Source organism: Scyliorhinus canicula, chromosome 18 (genome assembly GCF_902713615.1).
Source record: "Scyliorhinus canicula chromosome 18, sScyCan1.1, whole genome shotgun sequence".
In the NCBI taxonomy this organism is placed as follows: domain Eukaryota; kingdom Metazoa; phylum Chordata; class Chondrichthyes; order Carcharhiniformes; family Scyliorhinidae; genus Scyliorhinus; species Scyliorhinus canicula.
Window position 1 is genome coordinate 47,078,075 of NC_052163.1, and position 24,625 is coordinate 47,102,699.

Consider the following 24,625-nt stretch of genomic DNA (forward strand, 5'->3'; position numbering starts at 1 on the left):
ACAGTGATCCGGGGTCGGGATCGAACCGGGATCTTTGGCGTCGTGAGGCAGCAGTGCTAATCACTGCACCACCGTGCCGCCCCCCACCCCTTTCTATTATTTACTCACTTTCAAAAAACTATTAATTTTCAACTTGGTTGATTTCTCTTTTGGCTTTACACCTGTTAGATGGGGTTGGCGCAGCACTGCTTGATGACCTTCATATCAATCAGTTTTTTGTGGGGGGGGGGGGGGTGGTTGGTTTGGTGGGGTGGGCTTTTACAGCCGGATCCCCTTCCTGCTGCTCACCCTCCACATTTATCCAGGCTGGGTGCTAGATTGCCTGCACCAGCGGTTGGTTGCTTCTTACGCCTTCGTAGTAGGAATGGGTTATTATTTAATCATTTCTGGATTGGTTGCAAAACACTTGTCATCAATAGACAGCGAAGGAAGGGACGAAACAGGGCAGTCACTTAGGCAACACGGATAAAATGAAAAGCAGGAAACCTGAGTGACCGGTACCCCCAGTACAACAGCTGTAATGGAATGGAAAGAGTGCATAAATGGAGGAGACTCCATAAATGGACGGCATGGCCTACTCTTGCTTCTTATGCTCTTATGTTCAATCATTTATATTACATTAGGAAAGAAATGTTGGGATTGATTTGAACAAAATGTCACTTGAAGCAAAACAAATGAGTATTTTCCCATCAATCACTTAACTGCTGCAGTGATATATTTGACTGACCTTTTCCTCTTTGCGCCATTGGTGATCTCACTGGTGAGGGGAATGTGAGCTTATGATGTGTGATGCGGATTTGATTGAGTTGAGTGGGGGGGGGGGGGTGAGGAACACAGAATACGGCACCATTGTATACAGCTCCAAAGTTGATTCTATGCAGTTTCTGTATTAAGTGCAGCCTCCTCAACAAGTAGAAGCAGAGAAACTGATGCTTCTTTCTTTGAAAGGTAAAATGCAGGATATAGTGGTTCAGTGAATGAAGATTCAAACTTATGTAACAAGGTCATAGTGTCATTCACACCGTAAAACGATAGGATCCCACTTCGATAATCTAGGTAGACCCCTATCTTGCTGAAACTCTCAGCCTTCCCCTCCACTTCCACATCACCGTGATGAACCAAGAATTCTCTGCCCGTCCACTGGGCGCACCAGGAGAAATCATTCCCCGTGATGCAGCCATTGCTCTTGGCTCCTTTTCTATCAATGCTTTTACACGTCATGCCAACGTGAGCCCCCTCTCCACGGATCTCCGCCTCCCAGTAGCACCGGCCCATGTAGAAACTCTCTGCGCACAGCACTTGCCGCCAGTGTTCGAACCTTTCAGGGTGATCGGGGTATGGTTGCCGCCAGGGTGACGTGTTGGTCACCTTCCGATTGTCATTGACCAGGCGAAGGTACCTGTGGGCCGTATTTGGGTCAAACGCCAGCATAGCAGCATCTGAAAATAATAACCGATACTTTAGCAAAGTGGAATGAAAGCCTGTGAATTCACGTTCGCAAAACAAATCTGAATTGAATTCCACACTGAAGAAATATTTTGCCCACATTAGCTAAATATTTTGAAGGTAGCTGTAACAATTTCAGATGTTTATTTAACATTTTTCTTCTGCAGGCCTGAAGCTCTCGCAGATCAGTTAAAACTTTGATTAAATCGCGTAGCAAACTCCCTCTTTTTATGTAATTCCAAAATTTCCTTCACTCTAATCTCAGCAGGGACACCCTCTCTGGCATTAGTGTGTCATTCCACTCCAGTATCAGCCATCCCCAGAAGACAGGTTTCAATTCTGGGCCAGTTCTGCTGAAAGGTCACTGAAAAATTGACAGGAATTTTCGCCCCAGAGGGTCAGAAGATCCGTCCGAAAATTAACACCGCCGTCCAACGTACTGGCACTATTCCACCCTGGAGCCATCTTCCCATTAGCGGGATGGAATTTTCTAGACAACAACTAGGAGACCTCTCTGCAGCACACATGGGAGTCAGTGCTGAGATCCTACCTCAACACCAACCTGGATACAGCTTCAGCCACCCGCTACAATGATGGCCCAGAATCTGGAAAAAACATTTTATTCTTGAATGGGATGCAGGTGTCACTGGATGGGCCAGCATTTATTGCCCATTCCTAATTTCCCTTGAACTGAGTGGCTTGCTGGGCTATTTCAGAGGGTGATTAAGAGCTGGGCTGACTGTCAGCTTTTTACTTTCGTTTTAGGCTGCAGCCTATCTATTGGATTGGCTTAGTGAACTTAAAGACAGTGAGGGGTGAGCATATTGTGGTTGCTTTTCAGGTGTGGTATTCCAGTTTAAGTGGGGAGTGTGTTTTGGACAATGGCTCTTTCAGAGGCTCTGAAGTTTTTGGAGGTGGAGACGGTCACACACAGTACCTTACAGACAGAGACTAAAAGCAGACTGTTAAATTTGGCAAAAGCATTGCAGTTAACATTACCTGACAAAATGCGAAAAGATTAGGTAATTATGGCAGTAGCTAAGCATTTAAAGTTGCCTGAGATACAGTTTGACTCATTGGAAATGGCAAAAATTCAGTTACAACTTAAACAACCGGAACATGAGAAAGAATTAAAGCAGCTTGAATATGAAAGAGAGAGAGAGGAAAAAGAAATGGAGAGAGCAGAACAAAAAGAATGAGAAAGGGAGATACAGATCAGGGAGAAAGATAAAGAGAGAGAGTTTGAACTTCAGAAAATGGCCATGAAACATGAAAGGCAGTTAAAATTGTCAGACGTAAAGGGAAATGTATAGTTGGATGATAGTGATGAGGATAGTGAGAAAGAGCGTCATAGTCGAAAGCTTGGTGGGGATCTATTTAAATATGTCCAAGCATTGCCAAGGTTTGACGAGAAAGAGGTGGAAGCCTTTTCTGTTTCATTTGAGAAGGTAGCTAAACAAATGAAATGGCCACAGGACATGTGGGTATTACTGATTCAAACAAAGCTGGTGGTAGAGCGAGTGAAGTGTTTGCAACACTACCGGAGGAGGTATCTGGGATGTATGAGGAGGTGAAAAAATCCATCTTAGGTGCACATGAACTAGTGTCTGAAGCCTACAGATAAAGGTTTAGAAATTTAGAGGAAAGAATTTAGTCAAACATACATGGAGTTTGAAAGGATCAAACAGAGTAATTTTGATAGGTGGATAAGGGCTTTGAAAATAGACCAAACGTATGAAGCTCTCAGAGAAATTATACTTTTGGAGGAGTTTAAAAATTCAATTCCTGATGTAGTGAGAACTCATGTGGAAGAACAGAGGGTTAAAACTGCGAGATTAGCAAGTGAAATGGCAGATGGTTATGAATTTGTTCATAAATCAAAGATTGGTTTCTGACAACAGTTTCAGCCTGTGAGGGATAGAAACTGGGGACATGAGAAATACTCAAGTGGTAAAAGTAAAGGTGATCTCATGGGGGATAATAAGGAGAGTGTACCTCAGATTAAAAAGGAAATCCAGGAGGGTGGGAAAAAAAAAGAAAAGTTTCAAATGTTTTCACTGCAATAAACTAGGCCATGTAAAGTCACAGTGTTGGTGGTTGAAGGAAAGCACTGGGAAGGCTGATATGGTAAAACAGGATAAGACAGTGGGGTTTGTTAAAGTGGTAAAGGAAAGCTCAATTGAAGCGAACTAGGTGCAAAAGATTGTACAGCCTGATCAAGAGGTGATTGATAAGAAGGTGCCAGATCTCTTCAAATAATTTTCTTGTGTGGGTAAAGTATACTCATGTGTATCAGAAGGAGAAGGTAAAGAAGTCACAATTTTAAGAGATACGGGAGCTAGTCAATCTTTAATGGTAAGAGATGAGGAGTTATGTATTTTGGGAAGAATATTGCCAGAAAAGGTGGTAATATGTGGAATTCAGGGTGAGAAGAGTGGTGTTCCATTATGTAAGATAAGGTTGGAAAGTCCAGTGAAGAATGATGAAGTGGTAGTAGGAATAATAGAGAAACGTTTTTGTCCAGGAATACAGTTTATCTTGGGTAATGATATAGCTGGATTGCAGGTGAGAGTGATGCCTACTGTGGTTGATTAGCCAGTGGAAACTCAGACAACTGAAGTGTTGAAGGACGAATATCCTGGAATTTTTCCAGATTGTATAGTAACAAGGTCGCAAAGTCACAGGTTAAGACAAGAGGAGAAACCAAAGAGTGAGGATGAAGTTGAAGTACAATTATCAGAAACGATTTTTGATCAGATGGTTGAAAAAGATCAAGAATAGTTGGAGGACGAGGCGGATATTTTTAGTCCAGGAAAATTGGCGGAGTTGCGACAGAAAGATGTAGAAATAAACCGGATGTATCAGAAAGCATACACAGAAGAGGAATCTGAGTGAATACCAGAGTGTTATTACCGTAAAAGTGATGTCTTGATGAGAAAATGGAGACCTTTACATATGCAGGCAGATGAAAAGTGGGCAGACGTTCATCAATTAGTATTGCCGGTAGGCTATAGAAAGGAGGTGTTGCGAGTTACACATGAGGTACCAGTGAGAGGTCATTTGGGAATAAGGACAACTCAAGCTAAAATCCCAAAACATTTTTATTGGCCTGGTCTACATAAAGATATAGTTAAATTTTGTCAATCATGTCACACATGTCAAGTGATAGGGGAACCTCAAGCAACGATAAAACCAGTGCCCTTAATACCCATTCCAACATTTGAGGAACCTTTTACAAGGGCCCTCATTACTTGCATAGGACCACTTCCTTAAACTAAAAATGGGAATCAATATCTTTTGACTATAATGAATGTGTCCACTAGGTTTCCAGAGGCCATTCCAGTACATAATATTACAGCTACAAAGATTGTGGAGGAATTACTTAAATTCTTTACTAGATATGGACTACCCACAGAAATACAATCGGATCAAGGATCAAATTTTACCTCAAGGTTATTCAAAGAAGTTATGAATAGCTTAGGAATAAAACAATTTCAATCAACTGCGTCCCATCCAGAATCGCAGGAAGGGTTAGAAAGGTGGCATCAGACATTAAAGACAATGTTGAGGGCTTATTGTCAAGATTATCTAGAGGATTGGGATAAAGGAATTCCATTCGTACTGTTTGCAATTAGGGATGCACCTAATGAGTCAACCAAATTTAGTCCCTTTGAACTAATTTTTGGTCATGAGGTAAGAGGACCACTTAAATTGATTAAGGAAAAATTGGTGAGTGAGAAATTGGAAATTACGTTATTGGACTACGTGTCAAATTTTAGGGAACGATTATATAGGGCAGGTGAATTGGCTAGACATCATTTAAAAGTTGCACAAAATGGGATGAAACGGGTAGCGGACAAGAAATCCAAAGTTTGTAGTTTTGCCAGTGGGGATAAAGTTTTAGTGTTGTTACCAGTGGTAGGTGAACGTTTAAAATCTAGGTTTTGTGGACCTTATCAGATTGAAAAAAAATTAAGTGAGGTGAATTATGTAGTAAAAACGCCCTCTCGAAGGAGGACTCACCGAGTGTGTCATGTGAATATGCTTAAAAGGTACTTTGAAAGGGAAGGAGAGAAAAAGGAGGAGGTTTTAATGATTCTAACTCAAAGTGACGAACCAAATCCAGATGACTTGGAATTTCTGGTCGCCACATTACCAGAAGGATGTGGATGCTTTGGAGAGGGTGCAGAGGAGGCTCACCAGGATGTTGCCTGGTATGGAGGGTGCTAGCTAGGAAGAAAGGTTGAGTAGATTAGGATTGTTTTCGTTGGAAAGACGGAGGTTGAGGGGGGACCTGATTGAGGTCTACAAAATTATGAGAGGTATGGACAGGGTGGATAGCAATAAGCTTTTCTCAAGAGTGGGGGTGTCAGTTACAAGGGGTCACGATTTCAAGGTGAGAGGGGGAAAGTTTAAGGGAGATGTGCGTGGAAAGTTTTTTACGCAGAGGGTGGTGGGTGCCTGGAACGCTTTACCAGCAGAGGTGGTAGAGGCGGGCACGATAGCATCATTTAAGAGGCATCTAGACAGGTATATGAACGGGCGGGAACAGAGGGAAGTAGACCTTGGAAAATAGGAGACAGGTTTAGATAAAGGATCTGGATCAGCGCAGGCTGGGAGGGCCGAAGGGTCTGTTCCTGTGCTGTAATTTCCTTTGTTCTTTGTTCTTGGTTCTTTATACCTCAACTTAAATTGGAAAACGAGGATGTTCTTGAAAATTGGGATACGTTGTTGAGTTACCTTCCAGAGGAAAAACGGACTGACTTGAAAGAGTTATTGATATCACATGGGCAAATTTGTGGAGATAAATTGGGAAGTACTAAAATGGCTATACATGATGTAGATGTGAGAAATGCTGTTCCAATCAAACAACATCCATATAGACTTAACCCTTTAAAATTGACACAGGTTAACAAAGAGATTGAGAGTATGCTTAAAAATGGCATAATTGAAGTGGGTTGCAGCCAATGGAGCTCACCCATAGTGATAGTACCAAAACCAGACGGTACCCAACGGTTGTGTGTGGACTATAGAAAGGTTAATGCAGTTACAAGAACGGACTCTTATCCTATCCCACATTTGGAGGATTGCATTGAAAAAGTGGGACAATCAGCTTTTATTTCAAAATTGGATTTACTTAAAGGTTACTGGCAGGTACCTTTATCCGAAAGGGTGAAGCAGATTTCAGCTTTTGTGACTCCAGATGGTATATACCAATTCAAAGTTATGCCATTTGGCATGAGAAATACCCCAACCACATTTAAATGGTTAACTAACAAAGTTGTTTCAGGATTACCCAATTGTGCGGTATACATCAACGATCTGGTAATTTTCAGCCAGACATGGAAAGAACATTAAAAACATCTGATGGAGTTATTCGATCGACTTCAGGAGGCGGGTTTGGTGATAAACCTAGCCAAAAGTGAATTTGGAAAAGCCCAAGTCACTTTCCTTGAACATACAATTGGACAGGGTCGAATGGTCACACGGGATGTGAAACCAACAGTTGTTGAGGAGTTTCCGATACCCTCAAGACAAAGGGAAATAAAGCGATTTCTTGGCACAAGTGGATTTGATCGAACATTTGTGGAAAGGTTTTGTAGCGTGATTGCTCCACTGATGGACTTGCTGAAGAAACGTCGAAAATTTCAATGGACAGCGGACTTTCAACAGGCATTTGACTGCCTGAAAGCTGTGATAACCAATGCTCATGTGTTGGAGAATTGTAAGGGTCTCTGTGATCTGATTGAACTAAAGTATCTGACTTTAAAGAGACATGTCAAGGCATAGAGGAATGGATGGATCGGGCAGAGACCTTGTTCAATGAGACTGTCAATCGAGAAGGATTTCAGTTGGAGGAAGACGAACAAAAAAAAATGGACTATATTATTATACATGTTTGCATGTGTTGTTTTTTAAAACGAAAAAGTATATTTACTGTGTGCATTTCTTAAAGGATAGTGAAAAGGTGTACAATGAAACCATCATTGAAGTTAATGATTTATTTATTTTTTCTTAGGGGGTGGTGTCATGTGAGAGTACCTTTAAGAAATGGGTGTTTATCGGTGATGTCAGAGTGTGGGTGGAGCTGGGCTGTCTGTCAGCTTTTTACTTTTGTTTTAGGCTGTTTGCTGCAGGGTGTGTTTTAGTTTTGTTTTCCGTGTTGGAGCTGAAGCCAGACAAAGCAGGTGTACTGCTGTTCTCTCTGCCATGAAAAGACTATCTCTTGATCATTTGGTGAATTCAGAATTATAAATGTTCTCAGTAGTGAATGTAAACCTGATGTGCTTCTGTTAACAGGTGTTTCTTTTGTCTTCTGGGTGTTGTTTGGGAAGTTATTAAGGATTACTTAGTGTTGTATTCTTTGGGGGTTGTATTTGAATTGATGGTTGCTAAGATGTTCACTGTATGTTTTAAAAAGGTTAATTTGAGTTAATTGAATAAACATTGTTTTGCTTTCAAAAATACTTTTCGATTTCTGCTGTACCACACCTGTAGAGTGGGCCGTGTGCTCCCCATACCACAATCTATTAAAAGTGTGGGTCAGGGGAACTCCATGATACACTTTGGGGTTCTCTAAACCCTGGCCCATAACAATAAGCGCAGAAAGCCTTAAATGGGAGAGGGCAAGCAATTCAAATCAGCTGCTGTCATTTTTGGAGTCTTCTGTATCTGTAAAGTATTGAGGATGCAAATCTAACCAGTCAATCTGCAACTGAGTCAAACAGAAGCTCTAAAATTGTGAACGATGAATGCATTCATGATAAAGAAGACTTATCGGACAGGTGCTTTGGAAGCATCAGATAGAGTTTGCATGTTTTGCAAGGTGAAGGGTCAGGGTGGGATTTTCCTGCCCTTCCTGTTGGCAGTATCTTCTGGTCCCAGTGAAGGTGACCACACCCTACCCCACCCCGCAACAGAAGGACAGGTGAGCCACACAAAACACCACAAACATCAGCGGGACTGGAAGATCCCGCTGGCGGCCACTGGTGAGCTGCCTGAAAACATGCGACAGGGGGCCGGTGCGGAGGAAATACCAGCCTCCATGACAGTCTTCAACAACCACACTGAAGAAAAAACACTTCTTGGAAGCAGAAAAATAAAAGCACAATTCATCGGAACAAAACCCTAAATTCAGGTTAAAATTCTCACATTTCAGAAAGTCGCTTCTTGTCTTTGGTTGCTTTTCTGTTAAGCAGTGTTTTAAAGCACAAATCACAGCCACTGTTGTCTTGAATCCTAGTTTATCTTGTAAAAAGTAAAGAGAATAACAATTAATAATTCATCCAGATCTTCTTTGAATAGTTTGTCGTACTTCATTATTTACCTTGGTATTTTCAAATATTACGTTGGAGTTTTAAGGGCACAGTGTTCCCCTGCCATCCCCTCACCCACCATAAGGTTGGACAGGAGCCCGTCTATGAACCTGCCCCGTAATTATGTTATGCTCAATGGCGTGTTAATTTGCTCACAGCAAGACTTCTGTCCCCATCTGGTGAGGAAATCCTGCCTTCTACAGACCTGCTAACCAATCAGATAGTCAGGGTGACCTGTCGTCCCATCAGTGCCGTGCAAGTTGAGGCCACTCACTCCCCACCCCCCCCCCATGCCCACACCCCCACCCACATCTCCTGCCCTGCCTGGGTAAAACAACAGCGGGAGTGTGATGAGACACTTACCTGGCTATTAAGTGGCAGGAGGTTGGATAAATTCATATCCAGTGGTCACTTTAAAGGACAGAATTGTCAATATTTTAGGACATCTGTAGGCCACTGCTTGCAATTGTTTGCTTTTCATCTGTGGACAAGCCCAACAGATAGTGCTGGATGTGAGTAATTGGCCCCAGCGAGATACCACCTCCATCTTGTGTCATCCTTCTCCTGCACCATTCAGCTCATCAGCAGATGGCATTCACAGTGGGTTCCTGCTTGACCTTCACTACAGGCATCATGATTGTCCCACCCACATCCTCAGGTGTCCCGCCGTCCCTTAATTGTCCTCCTCCAGGAGGATCAGGCACGATATTCCACCATCCGCACGCTCTAGTTCACAGTGCCAGGGCATGATCCTCTTCTCCCAGGGGGTGTACTCACCTGTGCACCGGTGGTGGATTCTGCTCACCAATGCACGTCATGGGGGTCCTGTTATGATTCACATCAACGTGAACAATTTAGCGTCAGGGGGACAATTTGACAACGGCATTTAAATTGATACAAATGGGGATTGTGACTTTTAACGTTGAGAATTCCATTATGTTATTGGCGGGGGGAAGAGGGGGTGGGGGGGGGGGGGGGAGGTTTGAATAGGGGGAGAGCTGACAATTGCAAAAGGAAATCCAGTTGGCGTAAAAGCCGCTTTGGGACTCCCACAGTATCTCTGCCCCCTCCTGTCTGTTCCTGTCTGCTGAAAACAGGAGTTGAAAATCCCCCCCATTATTTGCCAATGTGTTACAGGATATCATTCAGCTTATTTGGTGGAAAGGAGAGCAGTTAGTGCAATGATGATCAATCAGTGGGCTTTGTATTATGCACAGTCAACAGTGTAAAGCAATATTGAACAAACCTTCTTTTGAAAACGCCTTCAATTTCTCCTTGTAGGAGGTCTGTAGTAATTCTTTGATATTCTCTGTCGATTCTGAAACAGCCGCACTAATTCCGGCAAGTTTGTCTATCAACCCGATGTACACACTGGGCAGCATATCATCTGGTTTGCTTTTCTTCCATTCACAAAATTCCTAAATAATAATTATTTCCATAAAAACCTGTAAAGTGTTACATACGCTGAATCAACAGTGAGTGCAAAGGAAATGGATACAAACTTGTTGAGAGTTTAAGGTGGTTTGAGATACTTAGAGGTCTAGTTAGTGAGCCCTTTTTTAAAGAACCCTTATTCATGTTTATCAATTTCCATGAAACCCACATCATTTACTGATCTTAAGACAAAGGACCAATTTATACTATCATGTATTTAGCGACAAGTTGTTACCTGGGTGTTGCACGAATTGGGTAGTTTTTAATCAATGAATTACATACTAAGGCTAGGATTTCCAGTCCCGCCATGGTGGGACTCTTTGCGGGCAAGGCGGCAAATGTCCATTGACTTCTGGCAGGACCGGATGAACCTGACTGTTGGCAGTTCCAGAAAATCCTGTCCATGGAATTTTACAGAACTGAAACAGGTCATTCAGCCCAACAAGTCCAAGTTAGTGTTCTACTGGTGTGAAAGCTGCATGTCAGTTCATAGCCTTCTTATCTCTGATACAAAAAGTTGTGAGTTCAAGTCCCACCCCAGGACTGGAGCACAAAGGTCTCAGTGCAATACTGAAGGAGTGCAGCAAAGTCAGAGGTGCTTGCCTTTTGGATGAGATGTTAAACCAAGGCCCATTTGCTCTGTCAGGTGGATGTAAAAGATCCTATTGCACTGTTTCAAAGAAGAACAAGGCAGTTATCTCAGATGTCCTGGCCAATATTGCTCCTTGGATCAACAGAGCAAAATCAGATCATCTGGTCATGACCACATTGCTGTTTGTGGTAACTTGCTATGTGCAAATTGGCTGCCACATTTCAGCATTACCGTGGCCACAATTTAAAAGTACTTAATTGATTGTAAGCACTTTGAGATGTCCAGAGGTGGTGGAAGAAGTTGTACAATTGAAGCCTTTCTCCGCAAATCAATTTTGAAAAACTATTTCACTTTTAAGAAAGTCAGATGAAGCAAACTGACTAACTTTAAAGATCTACTCTCTCCTTATCTTCCCATATGATCCACTGACCAGAATTTCCCACTTTTATTTGTCATAGAATCGCAGAAGAAGGCCACTCGGCCCATCGTGTCTGCACCCTACTTAGGCCCAAGCCACTGTCCTATCCCCATAATCCCACTGAGGGATGTTTAGCCATGGCAAATCCACCTAACCTGCACATCTTTGGACTGTGCGAGAAACAGGAGCACCCGGAGGAAACCCACACAGACACACTGAGAATGTGCAATCTCCACACTTGTGTCAGTGATGGAATTCTATGCACATACAAACATACGAATAATCTCAACCCTACTCCCCAAATTTTTCGACAAGGAAGAATTAATTGTGAGTGTTATTCCCAAACTGCTGCGATGAGAATGAAAGCAAATGACTGCGGATTCTGAAGTCTGAAACAAAAACAGAAAATACTGGACAATCTCAGCGGGTCTGACAGCATCTGTGGAGATCGAAGGGGAGAGATTGTCCAGTATCTTCTGTTTTTGCTGTGATGAATAGTCAGTCAGGGCGATGAGAAATTTGAAAACGTGCCGACTGCACTCAAGACATTGCCCACCTGTAAAAACTGCACCGAGTTTTTCAGCTTCATCAGTGCTTCCACTTGCTGCTTGGTCTTTTTCAGCTGTGCACGATTGTTTTCCAGGTGAGTGCGGATCCCATCGACCTGTTTGAGTGAAACTTGCTGTTCGTTCTCCAGAAACCCGAGCACCTCTCTCTGTGCGTCTTGAACAGCCTCCATGAGCTCAGAGAACTGCCTCTCAATGTTGGATTTCACCTCCGACACTGAACTCTAGAATAGACCATGTATTTAAACACACAAAGAGCTCAGCGTATTATCAAAGACTGTTAACGCCCCCCCCCCCCCCCTCCCCCCCCCCCAGGAACATGCACAATTTTGATCTGGGAAATGTGGCCTGAAAGCCGGTTTAAGCAAATGTTCACTGAATTTATGAAAACACCTCCCAAAATCATTTTTGAACAAAATTGTCCCAAATAATGAGGCAATTTTGTTTAAAGCTACAGACACTGAAAATCTGAACCAAAAATTGAAAATGCTGGAAACCCTCAGCAGAATACCTGAAACAGTGACAATTATTTTGACCAAAGGGTGAAAACAGGTGTTAACTGAATACAATGCTAATAAGATTTGGCCTGTTGGAAAGTCTGAATTCAACATGCAATTTTGTGCCTAGATATGACTATTATCTGAACTCGCCTGGAGTCTAAACCAGAAACATGCAGGTTCTACACTCGAGTGCTGATTAGAAGTAATTTTCTGGGGGGGGGGGGGGGGGGGGGGGGGGGGACGGACAGTGCATGTTGGCTCATTCAGCCACTTCCGCTGGAGGTATGTAGCTGACACACAGCATGCATGTAACAGGATGGTTCAGGAACTGAAGGAAATGATTAGTGGAGGATGTCCAGGGGAGGAGAGATGTCCTGTATCTGCAGAGGAGAAGGACTAAATCTTGCCTCTCTGTCCCTCTCTCCCACAGCAGCAGGTGCTGCAGAACTTATTCTTCTTCGGTGAGGTCTCCAGATAATAGTGTTCCAGACAATATCCAGGTAACCTCATATTTCCAGCATCAGTGACCATGAAATGGTATGTATTTCATTCGTGGTGAATATCTCTTTAAGTGGTGCTTGCATTTGCCATCAACACGACGCTTAATCTCAAATAGTTGGTCATTATTAGGAGAGGTTATTAGTTAAAGCGACAGCTGTCCAAACGCCCCATTAGCAGATATTTTAAGTGACAAGTGTTCCTACTGCTAATTTTAATTCCTTTACCCAGTGACATTTTCTCCAGAACCAATTTTTCAGTTTAAGATTTAATCTTGGCCACCTATATGCGTATTTAGTGACTAATGTATCCAGTGAAAATTTTCCCCATTTCCTTCTCTGTTCTCTCCTTGGAGACTGACTAAATGCTTTTGTCCCAGATGGTGCTTTGTTTCTTTACTACAATTACTATTCCCTTTTGCCTTTTATTCCACGATGTCTTTGTTATTTTATCTCTCCCTCCCTCTACCCTGTCCCGAACCTTGCCTATTTTGTTCTTCTTCCCCTGTCCCCTTTTGACAGCATTTCTGCCTTCTGTCAGTTCCGAAGAGGAGTCATATTCGACTTGAAACATTGGGTGAGATCTTCCGACTATTCACACCGGCGGGATCCTCTGGTCCCGCTGACGGCCACCCTGCCGTGGGTTTCCCAGCGGCGGGAGCAGGATTCATTGGGAAACCCCATTGACAGCAATGGGGACCAGGAGGTTCTGCCAGCAGTCTCCCGCTGCGGACGGAGGGGTGGGGGGGGGGGGGGGGGGCACAGAATCTAGCCCATTAACTCTATTCCTCATTCCAGGAATGCTGTGAGACCTGCTGAGATTTCTGTTTTTAATTCCAGATAGTGTGCACCTGTTTTCATGACAATAGTGCGGCAAACCACATCCTGTGATTGGATGTATGCCGCAAACTTTCATTAGGAACCAGAGTTAGGTTAGATTGGTAACAAGTGATTCAGCAATGGCACCACAGTAACTTAGCAGCAGTTTTCAGAACACCATTAATATGGCAAAAAAAAGGGTGAGGACTCTTTGTTTTGACATTTCAGTCAACAACTGCGATACAGAGGGCGGGATTCTCTGATCCTGAGGCTAAGTGTTGCCATCGGGAACGCCGTCGCGTTTCCCGACGACGTCAACATGGCCTCAATATCAGCAACTCTGGCCTCTACAGGGGGCCAGCACAGCACTGGGGCGACACTCGCCGCTCCAGCTGCTGATCCCGGCATCAACTGGGCGCTGCGGGGTCCACTCATGCGCAGTAGCACCGGCGCCAACGCGCACATGCGCAGTGGCTCCCTTCTCCACGATGGCCCTGACGCGACATGGCATAGGGCTACAGGGGCCGGCGCGGAAGAAAGGAAACCCCCAGCCCGAGATCGCGGGCCAGGCCACAACGGAGGTCACCCCCCCCGGGGTCGGACCACCCCCACCCCCCCCTCCCGGGGTCGGGCCCCCCCCTCCCCACAGGCCGCCCCCGGACCTTTCCATGCCGAGGTCCCGCCGGCTAGGAGCAGGTTAGAATGGCGCTGGCGGGACTCGAAGTTTTGTTACGCCCACTTGGCCCATCCCGGGCCGAGAATCGGCGGAGGGGACCGCGTAGAGCGGCCCCTGACCGGCGCTGTGCCGACCACACCGGCCCCAATGGCGCCGATTCTCCGCTCTGTGGGGAATCGTGTCCCGCCGTTGGTGCGGTGTGGCGTGATTCGCGCCAATTCCCCGGCTCGGCCCCGGGCTGAGAGAATCCCACCCCTTGCCTCCAGGATTGCAAAAGACTGGTAACAGGATGGATCTGATTCACCATTCAGTGTTCACTTCGAGAATTCTGCACAGGCTTTCTCCTGGATTGCGTGCAGCTGTGTCTGGAATATCAATCTATCATATCTGGACACTCCAGGAGCACCTGGGGAGAGAGGAGGATCTGATAACCCTATGATTAAAAGCAGAAAACACTGGATATACTCAGTTGGTCAGGGAGATTCTGTGGAGAGAAAAATCGAGTTAACGTTTCAGATCTCACTCACCAGATCTGAAAGGTAATCGACCTGAAACAATTAGTGGGATTTTCCTCCTCCTCCATGACATGTTCTACAGCAGGGAAGGGCGGCTCACCAGTGGCGGAATCTTCTGGTCTAGTTGTTGTCAACAGAGTTTCCCGGTGAATGCATCCCTCGCCATTGCGAAACATACAGTGGGGATGCGCCGTCGCCAGGAACGTAAGATCCTGCCAACGTGAATGGCCAGAAAATTCCACCAGGTAACTCTCTTGCTTTCCGCAGAGGCTGCCGGACCTGGTCATTATTCCGAGCACTTTCTATTGAGATTTCAGATTTCCAACATCTGCAACATTTTGCTTTTGTGTTATCCTATATTGCTGTGAAACCCGTGCCTGAATGAACAGTGATAAGTGTGGTGATATGCCTGTGAATAATATTACATGCACTCAGCAGTGTGACCTCCCACCAGCAGATGGCGGCAGACATCAGTCATGTGACGTCCGGCTTGAGGCAGAAGGTTGGAATGCGTACATGAGGACAGTCGCACATAAGGGTAGTCTCAGGAGAGTCTAATGTCACTCTATGATAAATTGGTCTGTGCAGCAATTCTGATTGTCACTTCACCAGGTGTACATCAATAAAGCATCATTTTGTTAAATTGCCAGCAGTTCTGTAAAATACTTACAAAGACTAGATCACAAACACAACAATTAGTAGGGAAGCCTGAGAATATGGGTTAGCTAGTGCAGCATTGCAGAAGTGAAGTGCAGTAAAATGGAGTTAAATCGCTTCCCAAGGACAGTAAAGCCATTTCCTCTACTGCTACCACAGCTTGGCTAACTCAGTAGATATTGGCAATCAAATCTGGTTCGGTTGAGGACCAGCTCCCTCAGCAAAGCCCCAAAATGGCTGCTGAAGCCTGTGGAACCATCCCCCACCATAAATTACAGGAAAGTATAATTACAGGAAACAATTCGTCACATCTGAAGAGAAATGATGGCTACCACTGCTGTAAAACAGGTTTGGGGTGCAATGCACCCGGGAAAATTTCTATGTCCGGTCTCGGGTGAGTTTGGTGGAGTGTTTCACGGTGGCTGCAATGCTGAGAAACATCTGTTTAGCACACTGGGCTAAATCGCTAGCTTTGAAAGCAGACCAAGGCAGGCCAGCAGCAAAGTTCAATTCCCGTAACAGCCTCCCCGAACAGGCACCGGAATGTGGCGACTAGGGTCTTTTCACAGTAACTTCATTGAAGCCTACTTGTGACAATAAGCGATTTTCATTTCACTTCATTTCATTTCATCTCTATTCAACGACACTTTGCTGGGTTTTTTTGGCCTTGGAGGGTTTCTCCCTGTCGAGGCTCCATTTAGAGGGATTTCCTGATGACAAGAAAGGTTCCATGCAGATTGGTGTGACATTTTGGAAGGCAGCCCCGATCTCCCCCCACCACTCCATTTTTCCGCCCCCCCCCCCCCCCCCCCGGCAAATTTTGACCCCCCTCACTCCCACAAGGAGTGCCCAGGAACCTCCATCGACCCCCTTTGTGCATGATAAAGCCCCCAAGGCTGCCCCCCCCCGACCCGATCCCTGGCACTGCCAGCCTGGCACTAGGCACTCAGGCACCCAGGGTGGCACTGCAAGGGTGCCAGAGGGAGATTCAGGCTACCACCCTGCCCATGTTCTCAACCACTCAGGGGTCTCTAGTGGCCTGGGAGACACCTCCAGGTGCCGTTGTGCCTGGTCTACATTTGTGTGGACCAGTACTAATTGCACCCTGGCGAGGTCTCGCAGGCGCAGTCATTGATTCCTCAGCGCCAAAGGCCGTACAGCTCATTTAAATATGCTGATCTGGGTCATGCCCAGTGAGGACGAGATCCAGATTGTGACTTTTTTTCAAATTAATGGGCAATTTAAAGTGGCCAATTCACCTACCCTGCCCACCTTTGGGTTGTGGGGGCGAAACCCATGCAAACAGGGGGGAGAATGTGCAAACGCCACACGGACAGTGACCCAGAGCCGGGACCGAACCTGGGACCTCGGTGCCGTGAGGCAGCAGTGCTACCCACTGCGCCACTGTGCTGCCCTAGATTGCGACTTTTTGAGCGTCGCAAATCCTCTCGTGAGATTCAACGGCCTCATCCCGACACCAAGTCAGACGTGACGAGACCCCTGAATCACGCCCTTGGTCAAAACATATCATGCAGCTACTCATGGTCAAATCTATTACAAATTAAAAGGTTGCTCTCAGAGTCTTTCCAAGCAGAGCGGTAAGTTTACACTGTGCTGGACAGTTGGTAACTCCCTTAAAACCTCAAAGTGTGGATGGATTGTGCAGTGAGGCACTGAGCTGTGTGCTCCAGGCAACCAGCAGCTTCAATCCACAATACACCAGCTGGTCTCAGCAGGGTGATAACAGTTGGCTGCAGCTCTCCCTGGTCAGTGAAGGAGGGATTCCTGCTCCTATTCACTCCACAGTGCTTTGTGAGGAAAAGTATACTTGTGGATAATTTGGATATGGATAGGATGAGATTCGGCCCTGACGACCTGCATGATAAAATAGTTTATCAGTGCTGAATTTCTTGGCTCACAGGTTTGGCTGTAAACACTTAGATAAAGTCATTGGGGTCAATTTGTACCCATGGAATCATATCGCAGCATGTAATAGTGTCTTTAGGAGAGCAGCATAGAAAATCAAGGGGGAGAAAGAGGCTCCTAATATGTTTAAACAAGAAAACATTCTCAGTATTCTCTCACCCAGTGTCCAATTTTGATATCTATCAAATATGATATCTGAGAAAAATTGAAACTCTCTCAGCTGAGCGGACATTAGGTACACAAAAACCTGTGATATAAGCCTAAGCTATTGATAGATATCATCTCATGTAAACTGTGCGAGATCATAAGAAATAGGAGCAGGATTAGGCCATTCAGCCCATCAAGCCTGCCCCGCTCAATACGAACATGGCAAATCTGATTTTGGCCTTGATTTCACTTCCCTCTCTGTCCTCTCGTAACCCTTGACTACCCCGTAGATAGAAAATCTATTTAACTCAGCTTTGAATATACTCAATGACCCAGCCTCCACTGCTCTCTGAAGAATAGAATTCCATTGATCCTCCAGGAGAAGAAATTCCTCCCTTCCTCCATTGTAAATGGGAGGCCCCTTATTAATAAACTGGGCCGCCAAGTTCTAGATTCTCCCAAGAGGGGAAAAATCCTCTCAGCATCTACCCGTCAAGCCCCCTCAGAATCTTATATGAGGTATGAGGAAGGCCAGGCTCTACACTTTTAGTGTTTGACTTACAGATATGCAGGAAGTGTTACTCTGCAGTTTTTCAATTGCATTCTCCACTGCGTTCATTTTCTTGTCAGTGTTGGTTTTGGTTTCCCGAAGTTCATTCTGGAAAACCATTATGAAAAGTACAGGGTTAGCTGGTAATTATGGACCACTGATACACCAAAAATAAACAACATCTTAATAGGAACTCAAAACACTGAATCGTAGAAAGGTCGTCAGCATTGTAGGATCGAACAATAGAGTTCTTCCAGCTCACTCTTTATATCCTGCTCTTTGGACAACAGCCGGCACTGGGAATATTATCCTCAAAGGAATGAGCTCTAAATGTTTGGCTGTAAACACAGAACTTTAATTGCAACATTTTATGAAGTGTCTTAATATGTATGATTAGGAACGCAAGAAAAGCTACTAGGCTACTTATTGATGGAGAAAACTATCAGTAGCAGCCAAGAAAATCTCAGTCTCACTGTACAAATGGTCTGCTAAATCTCCTGCAGTAAACATAGACATTCTCCCGTGCAATTCTCCAAATTGTTGATCAGGTTAATGGAGCAGGGATTATGCCTAAATCCCTTGACATTCATTGTCTAACCCCAAGATTTTACAAAGGAAACTATGATAGGTAGAATTCTAAATGCTAAACTAGGTAGAATGCTCTTTCAGAGAGCCAGGACAGACTTGATGGACCAAATGGTCTCCTTCTGCACTATAAAGATTCTGTGAAGATTTAATTTCCAACACAGTCACTGAAAATGACTTGAAATTTCATAGCTGGCCTATGGAATTGCCTTTTGAAGGTATTTCTTATGTAGCTACTGAGATGTCCTTTTAAAGCAGACCAAGGCAGGCCAGCAACACGGTTCAATTCCTGTACCAACCTCCCCGAACAGGCGCTGGAATGTGGCGACGAGGCGCTTTTCACAGTAACTTCATTGAAAAAAATGAAAATGAAATGAAAATCGCTTATTGTCACGAGTAGGCTTCAATGAAGTTACTGTGAAAAGCCCCTAGTCGCCACATTCCGGCGCCTGTCCGGGGATCAAACCATGCTTCTGGCCTGCTTGGTCTGCTTTAAAAGCCAGTGATTTAGCCCAGTGAGCTAAACCAGCCCATAACCATTGAAGCCTACTCGTGACAATAAGCGATTTTCAATTTTCAATGTCCTGAGGTGATAAGGTACTTTCTTTCTACTCTCCTTGATTACTTTAAACATTGCAGATCAATATAAAGCTCCTCATTTCACTCGGACTCCTATCACTAGTTGAAGATGTTCACTGTCCCAAGAATATTAGCAACATGTGTAAAATCTCTCTATGATTCATCGTTGTCAGTCACTGACATCTGCTTTAGGTAGAGCAAGCCTTTGAATATTTGACCCAAGCTGCTTCGGTACTTCCTGAAGATTCATCAGTTTCTCAAAGCGAAGTCTATTTTCATGCACACATGGAATCTCTCACATACATCTAATTCCATCAGTGGAAAGTAGGAGTCTGTGAGGAACCAGCTCTAAAAGATCAAACCTGTTCACATATCAAACATTTTTCTCCTCAGGCAGAAAAAGCAAAGTAATTTGGATAAGATGGCCTTGCTGTGAGTATGTTTAGGCAAGTACTAAAGTCCTTTTCTGAAATTACAGGGGTGAATGCCTATAATTACACCAGGAAATTTAGCAGACTTTCTATAGTAATGTGCAGTGTGTAAAAGCACTGGGTTTCAATGAATGGCAACCAAGGACTTAGAACAATAACAGTTTACTCAATGCTCTGGGCAGCCCTTAAATGCTGCCTATGTTCCGGGGAGAACTCCCACCCTCCCGGTACGTGACCCCTCACATACCTGTGTCATCCCAGCATCCACGTAACCACCTACACCTCCATCTTACCCATCTAAGTTGGGACAACTGGTAGCACTGAGGTGTACAAGAACAGTCGCTCGACACAAACAATTTACAACAAATAAATTGAACAGACTAACAACACATATTTATTTACCTTGTGGACAACATGGATTGGGTTGCTGTAGCTGATGCGCAGCCCATTGTGCCACCTTTTGCCTCCTCCTTTTTTAAGTAAAATGAAGGTCAGTCGTAGACTAGTCCATGACTTAGTCCTGGAACCTTGTATTTGGTTTAGTCGTACGCCCTGAGTGTGTGATTGTGCCAGTTGGCTGTGCTGGAGATACCCTCGGGTTGGTGTCCTCTGTGTGGAGGGAATCAGACATCCCCATGGTGACCCCAGTGGCTGCAGGGCTTGCTGTGTTGGCCTCTGGGGAAGCCTCCATTTCCACTGGCATAGGGGATTTCAGGCTGGATGCCTGGGATACTGTGATAATTGATAATGCTGCTTCAGAGGGCAGCACGGTGGCGCAGTGGTGAGCACTGCTGCCTCACGGTGCTGAGGTCCCAGGTTCGATCCCGGCTCTGGGTCCATGTGGAGCTTGCATATTTTCCTCGTGTCTGTGTGGGTTTCGCCTCTACAACCCAAATATGTGCAGAGTAGGCGGATTGACCACGCTAAACTGCCCCTTAATTGGAAAAATGAATTGTCACTCTAAATTTAAAAAAAGAAAATGCTGCTTCAGATACCTGCAGTAGGTGGCATCGGTTTTGTATGTAATGGGCATCGTCCGAGGATAACATGTAGCTGTTTGGCTGCAGGGCAAGGCTATATACCACTGCCAGTCTGTTGCGGCCATGTGTGGTCTGAATGCTGTTTGACCAGGTGCTAAAGGGCAGAGTCTGCGAGCATTTTAATCATAGAACCTTTTTCCCTCTAGACAGCATTTGATGAGGTGACACTCATGTTGGTTTGGATGTTTGGTTGCAAGAGGACCTTGGCAATGGGGACTGTGGTCCAGGTGCATCTGGAGAGCAATTGCTGTGCTAACGAGGGCAGACCCTGTCTCGGCACATTTCGCAGGCTGATGAATACACCATAGTAATCTTTGTGATCTCAGACATATTCCTCAAGTCGGTGTGTGGCTGAGCATACCACCCATTCTGCCAGGCCGTTGGACTGTGAGCATAGAGAGTTATTTGTGATGTGCTCAAAGTCCCATTTGTGTGCAGAGTTCCTGAATTGAATGGAGACAAACTAGCGAGTATTGTCTGTCAGTATCCTCTGAAGGATGCAGTGTGTGGCAAAGTATCTCTTGAGCTTGATTATGGCTGTGTTGCTCTTTGTGTCTGGCAGGTGATCGAGTTAGAACCATCTGGAATACGAGTCAACCAGGACCAAGTGCTGTTTACCATTCCATTCGAAGACGTAGCTGCCACGTATGACCATGAGAGGTCTGGGACCTCAAGTAGGTGCAATGGCTCATAAGCTTGATGTGATTTGATTGGATTGCATGGTACACATCTGGATACTTCCCTCTCCATGTCAGCACACATAGAAGGCCAGTATACGGATTCCTTTGCCCTACATCTGATTGTTTCCAGCCCTGGGTGCCCTTGGGGAGATGCTGGGTATAGTTACTCTACAGAGGGGTTGGGATGGCGAATCGCAGGCCACACAGTATCAGCCTATTTTGCAAGGTAGTTCATCCCTTTTTTTTAACTGTTTTTTTGAGTTTTCATATTTTATACCGAACAAATTATAAATTATACATTAGCAGAAAAAAGTGCGCAAAACCAGCATGTATATTTACAAGCGAGGATCGTCATCGCAACACTGACCGTCACCTCCCCTTTAACCGGTACACATATTTCTTATTCCCCAACGTGGCATATTTACAGGCATTTATATACAATTTGGTTTGGGCCTTGGCTTACCATCGGACCAGTCCCATGCGGCTTTGTTCCCCCCGCTCGTACCTTTTTGCTTGCCTACACCCCCCCCCCCCCCCCCCCGCTCCCCTCTCCCCTCCCTCCCTCCCACCCCTTGCTCTACTGGTTGCTGGCCACAAGCAGGTCTCGAAACAAGTTGGTGAACAGCTTCCACGTCCTATGGAAGCCTTCTCTGATCCAACTCCAATGATGAAGTATGTGTGGTGCTCATGGGCAAGCTCTCTTGAGGACTCGGATCAGCCTTTCTTGAAGCAAAATGGTTCCCTATGCCTCATTTGTTGCAGCATGTGCCAAACGGCAAACATGCAGTTTTGTTGTGTGAGTGATGGCCGCAGCAGCTGGGGCAGGGCGTGCCCTGTATCGCAAAAAACATCTATTTCCCGTCATAACTGCTTGCTGATTTCATTCTGACTGCTCAATCAGCACACAGATACCGATGGCTGATTGCAATGTTAGACCCTTCTCATGAAGAAGCTGCTTGTGGACAAGATCACTATAAACCCTGTCATGATATGCAAACATGCAGCTAATGAACACAGAGAATAGGACACGACCAATGAGCAGTCAGGACACTCAGGGGTGGTATCTCATTCTAAAAGGGATGAGGCACTCACACCCCGCCTCTTTCCACAGACCAACATCGACAGAGTGAGACAGGGCATATCCTCAGCATCACACCCCAGCACGTGGCTTAGGGCAAGGATGGTTCAGTTGACTGAGTTACTACATTAGCAGAGAGTCAAACTTATTGATAACTGTGCTAATAGTTCAATAAAATACATTGAGCTCACTTCAAAGTCTGGAGCATCTTTTACTCAAAACTGCATCACGTGGCAGCTTGTCTTATTCCAAATCACATAACACAGCATGATACCAGGAGTCTGTTCAATCTAGTTAGTTCAACAAGATCCGTGACGACCAGCGAATATATACCAGCACAATGGAAAAGATTCCGGCTCCTCAAAAGCTCAGGACCTCCGCCAATCTCAGTGCCAACTGGCAGACATTCAAGCAGAAATTTCAGCTTTGTGTCGAAGCAGCAGACCTCAATGGTGCATCTGATGCACAGAAGATAGCTCTTCTCCTCACCACAGGGGGTGATCATGCCTTGGAAATATTCAACTCCTTTCACTTCGCCGAAGACCAGGACAAGACAAAGTTTCAGACTATCCTGGACAAGTTTCACAGCCACTGTGAGGTGGACACCAACAAAATCTTTGAACGCTACATATTCAAGGAGCGATTGCAAGGTAAAGACGAATCCTTCAACTCATATTTAACTAACCTTAGACTGCTAGCACAAACTTTCGGTGATATCACTGACTCCATGATCAGGGGCCAAATAGTTTTTGGAGTTCACTCTGATCCTCTGAGAGAGCAGTTACTGAAGATCAAGCATATGACCCTGCCAGTCGCGATTGAAACATGCAGTGAATGAGCACGCTACAAATCGCTATTCCCAGTACAAAACGGCAGAAAATGATAAACTAGCCTCCTACAAAGCGGAGAATGTGCAGGCCATCTCCCGGATGCAGTGCCTCAACATTGACGAAAGAGGCCATTTTGCGCGCTCTTCCCGGGGCCCGAAGTATGCGCGATGCGAACGGGTAAAGAAGCGGCCAAAACCTGCACTGCACAGGTGCAGACGTCTGAGAACCGCACTGCGCATGTGCAACGACGCACGGAGTTTCAGGATGCCGCCGTCATGATGTGTTCAAACTGTGGTGCCGCCCATTTAAAGAAACGCTGCCCTGCAAGAGGCAGACGCTGTTTAAACTGCGGGAAGCCAGGCCACTACGCAGCCCTGTGCAGATCTGCATCACCAGTCAGGAGCCAGCCCTCCCAATTCCGACGACGGCGCATCCAGAGTGTGCAACAACGCCTACAGGATTCTGATACTGGCAGTGCAACATATACAGATGATGAATGCCTGGACAACACCTACCGTGTGGGCATTATTACAACGTGCGAATATGCCACACCAGACTCATCACAAGTCCAGTCAATCCTAGCTGTGGATTCCGAGGACGAATGGTGAGCAGTGATGAAGGTCAACCATTGCCCCATCCAGTTCAAGCTGGAAAGAGGTGCCTCTACCAACCTCCTCTTACAGGCAGACTTCAGACACATTAAGACGCCCCCCACGGTCCTTCCAGTTGCCTGCAAACTCCTGGATTACAACGGGAATGCCATCACGGCACTGGGATCCTGCCATCCGCACGTATCCAACCGAAACACACAAGCACGTTTACACTTTGAAATTGTTAAGCCGGACAGGGCATCCCTACTAGGAGCGCACGCCTGCAAGCAGCTGAACCTCATTCAAAGGGTTTACACCACGACATCCCCCCATGTGGATCTTCAGGCCGGCATTGACGACATCCTCCCCCAGTATCCAGATGTATTCAAAGGGATGGGCACGCTGCCGTATCGATACAAGATTCTGCTACGGCCTGATGCCAAGCCAGTGATCCACGCACCACGACGTGTCCCTGCTCCACTGAGAGAGCGCCTGAAAGCACAGCTCAAGGACCTTCAGCAAAAAGGCATAATATCCGAGGTCGCCGAACCAACTGACTGGGTCAGCTCGATGGTGTGCGTAAAGAAGCCTTCGGGGGACATGCGCATCTGCATTGATCCCAAGGATCTCAATAAGAATATCATGCGGGAACACTACCCCATCCCGAAGCAGGAGGAACTCACGAGTGAGATGGCACACGCACGCGTCTTCACCAAATTGGATGCATCACAGGGATTTTGGCAAATCCAGCTC

At 45.4% G+C, this 24,625-nt stretch overlaps 1 protein-coding gene across 1 annotated transcript in view; it reads right to left on the reverse strand.

Annotated features, from left to right (window-relative positions):
- Positions 1–88: 88 nt before the first annotated feature.
- The window catches only part of LOC119953666 (tripartite motif-containing protein 16-like protein), a 36,023-nt gene continuing 11,486 nt past the window's right edge, over positions 89–24,625 (reverse strand). The window contains exons 2-6 of the mRNA XM_038778168.1: positions 18,072–18,167; positions 11,763–11,996; positions 10,009–10,180; positions 8,599–8,694; positions 89–1,439 (exon numbers count right to left, since the gene is read on the reverse strand). Coding sequence (XP_038634096.1) covers positions 874–1,439; positions 8,599–8,694; positions 10,009–10,180; positions 11,763–11,996; positions 18,072–18,167 — 1,164 coding nt within the window. The 3' untranslated portion in view covers positions 89–873. The remainder of the gene's footprint in view (positions 1,440–8,598; positions 8,695–10,008; positions 10,181–11,762; positions 11,997–18,071; positions 18,168–24,625) is intronic.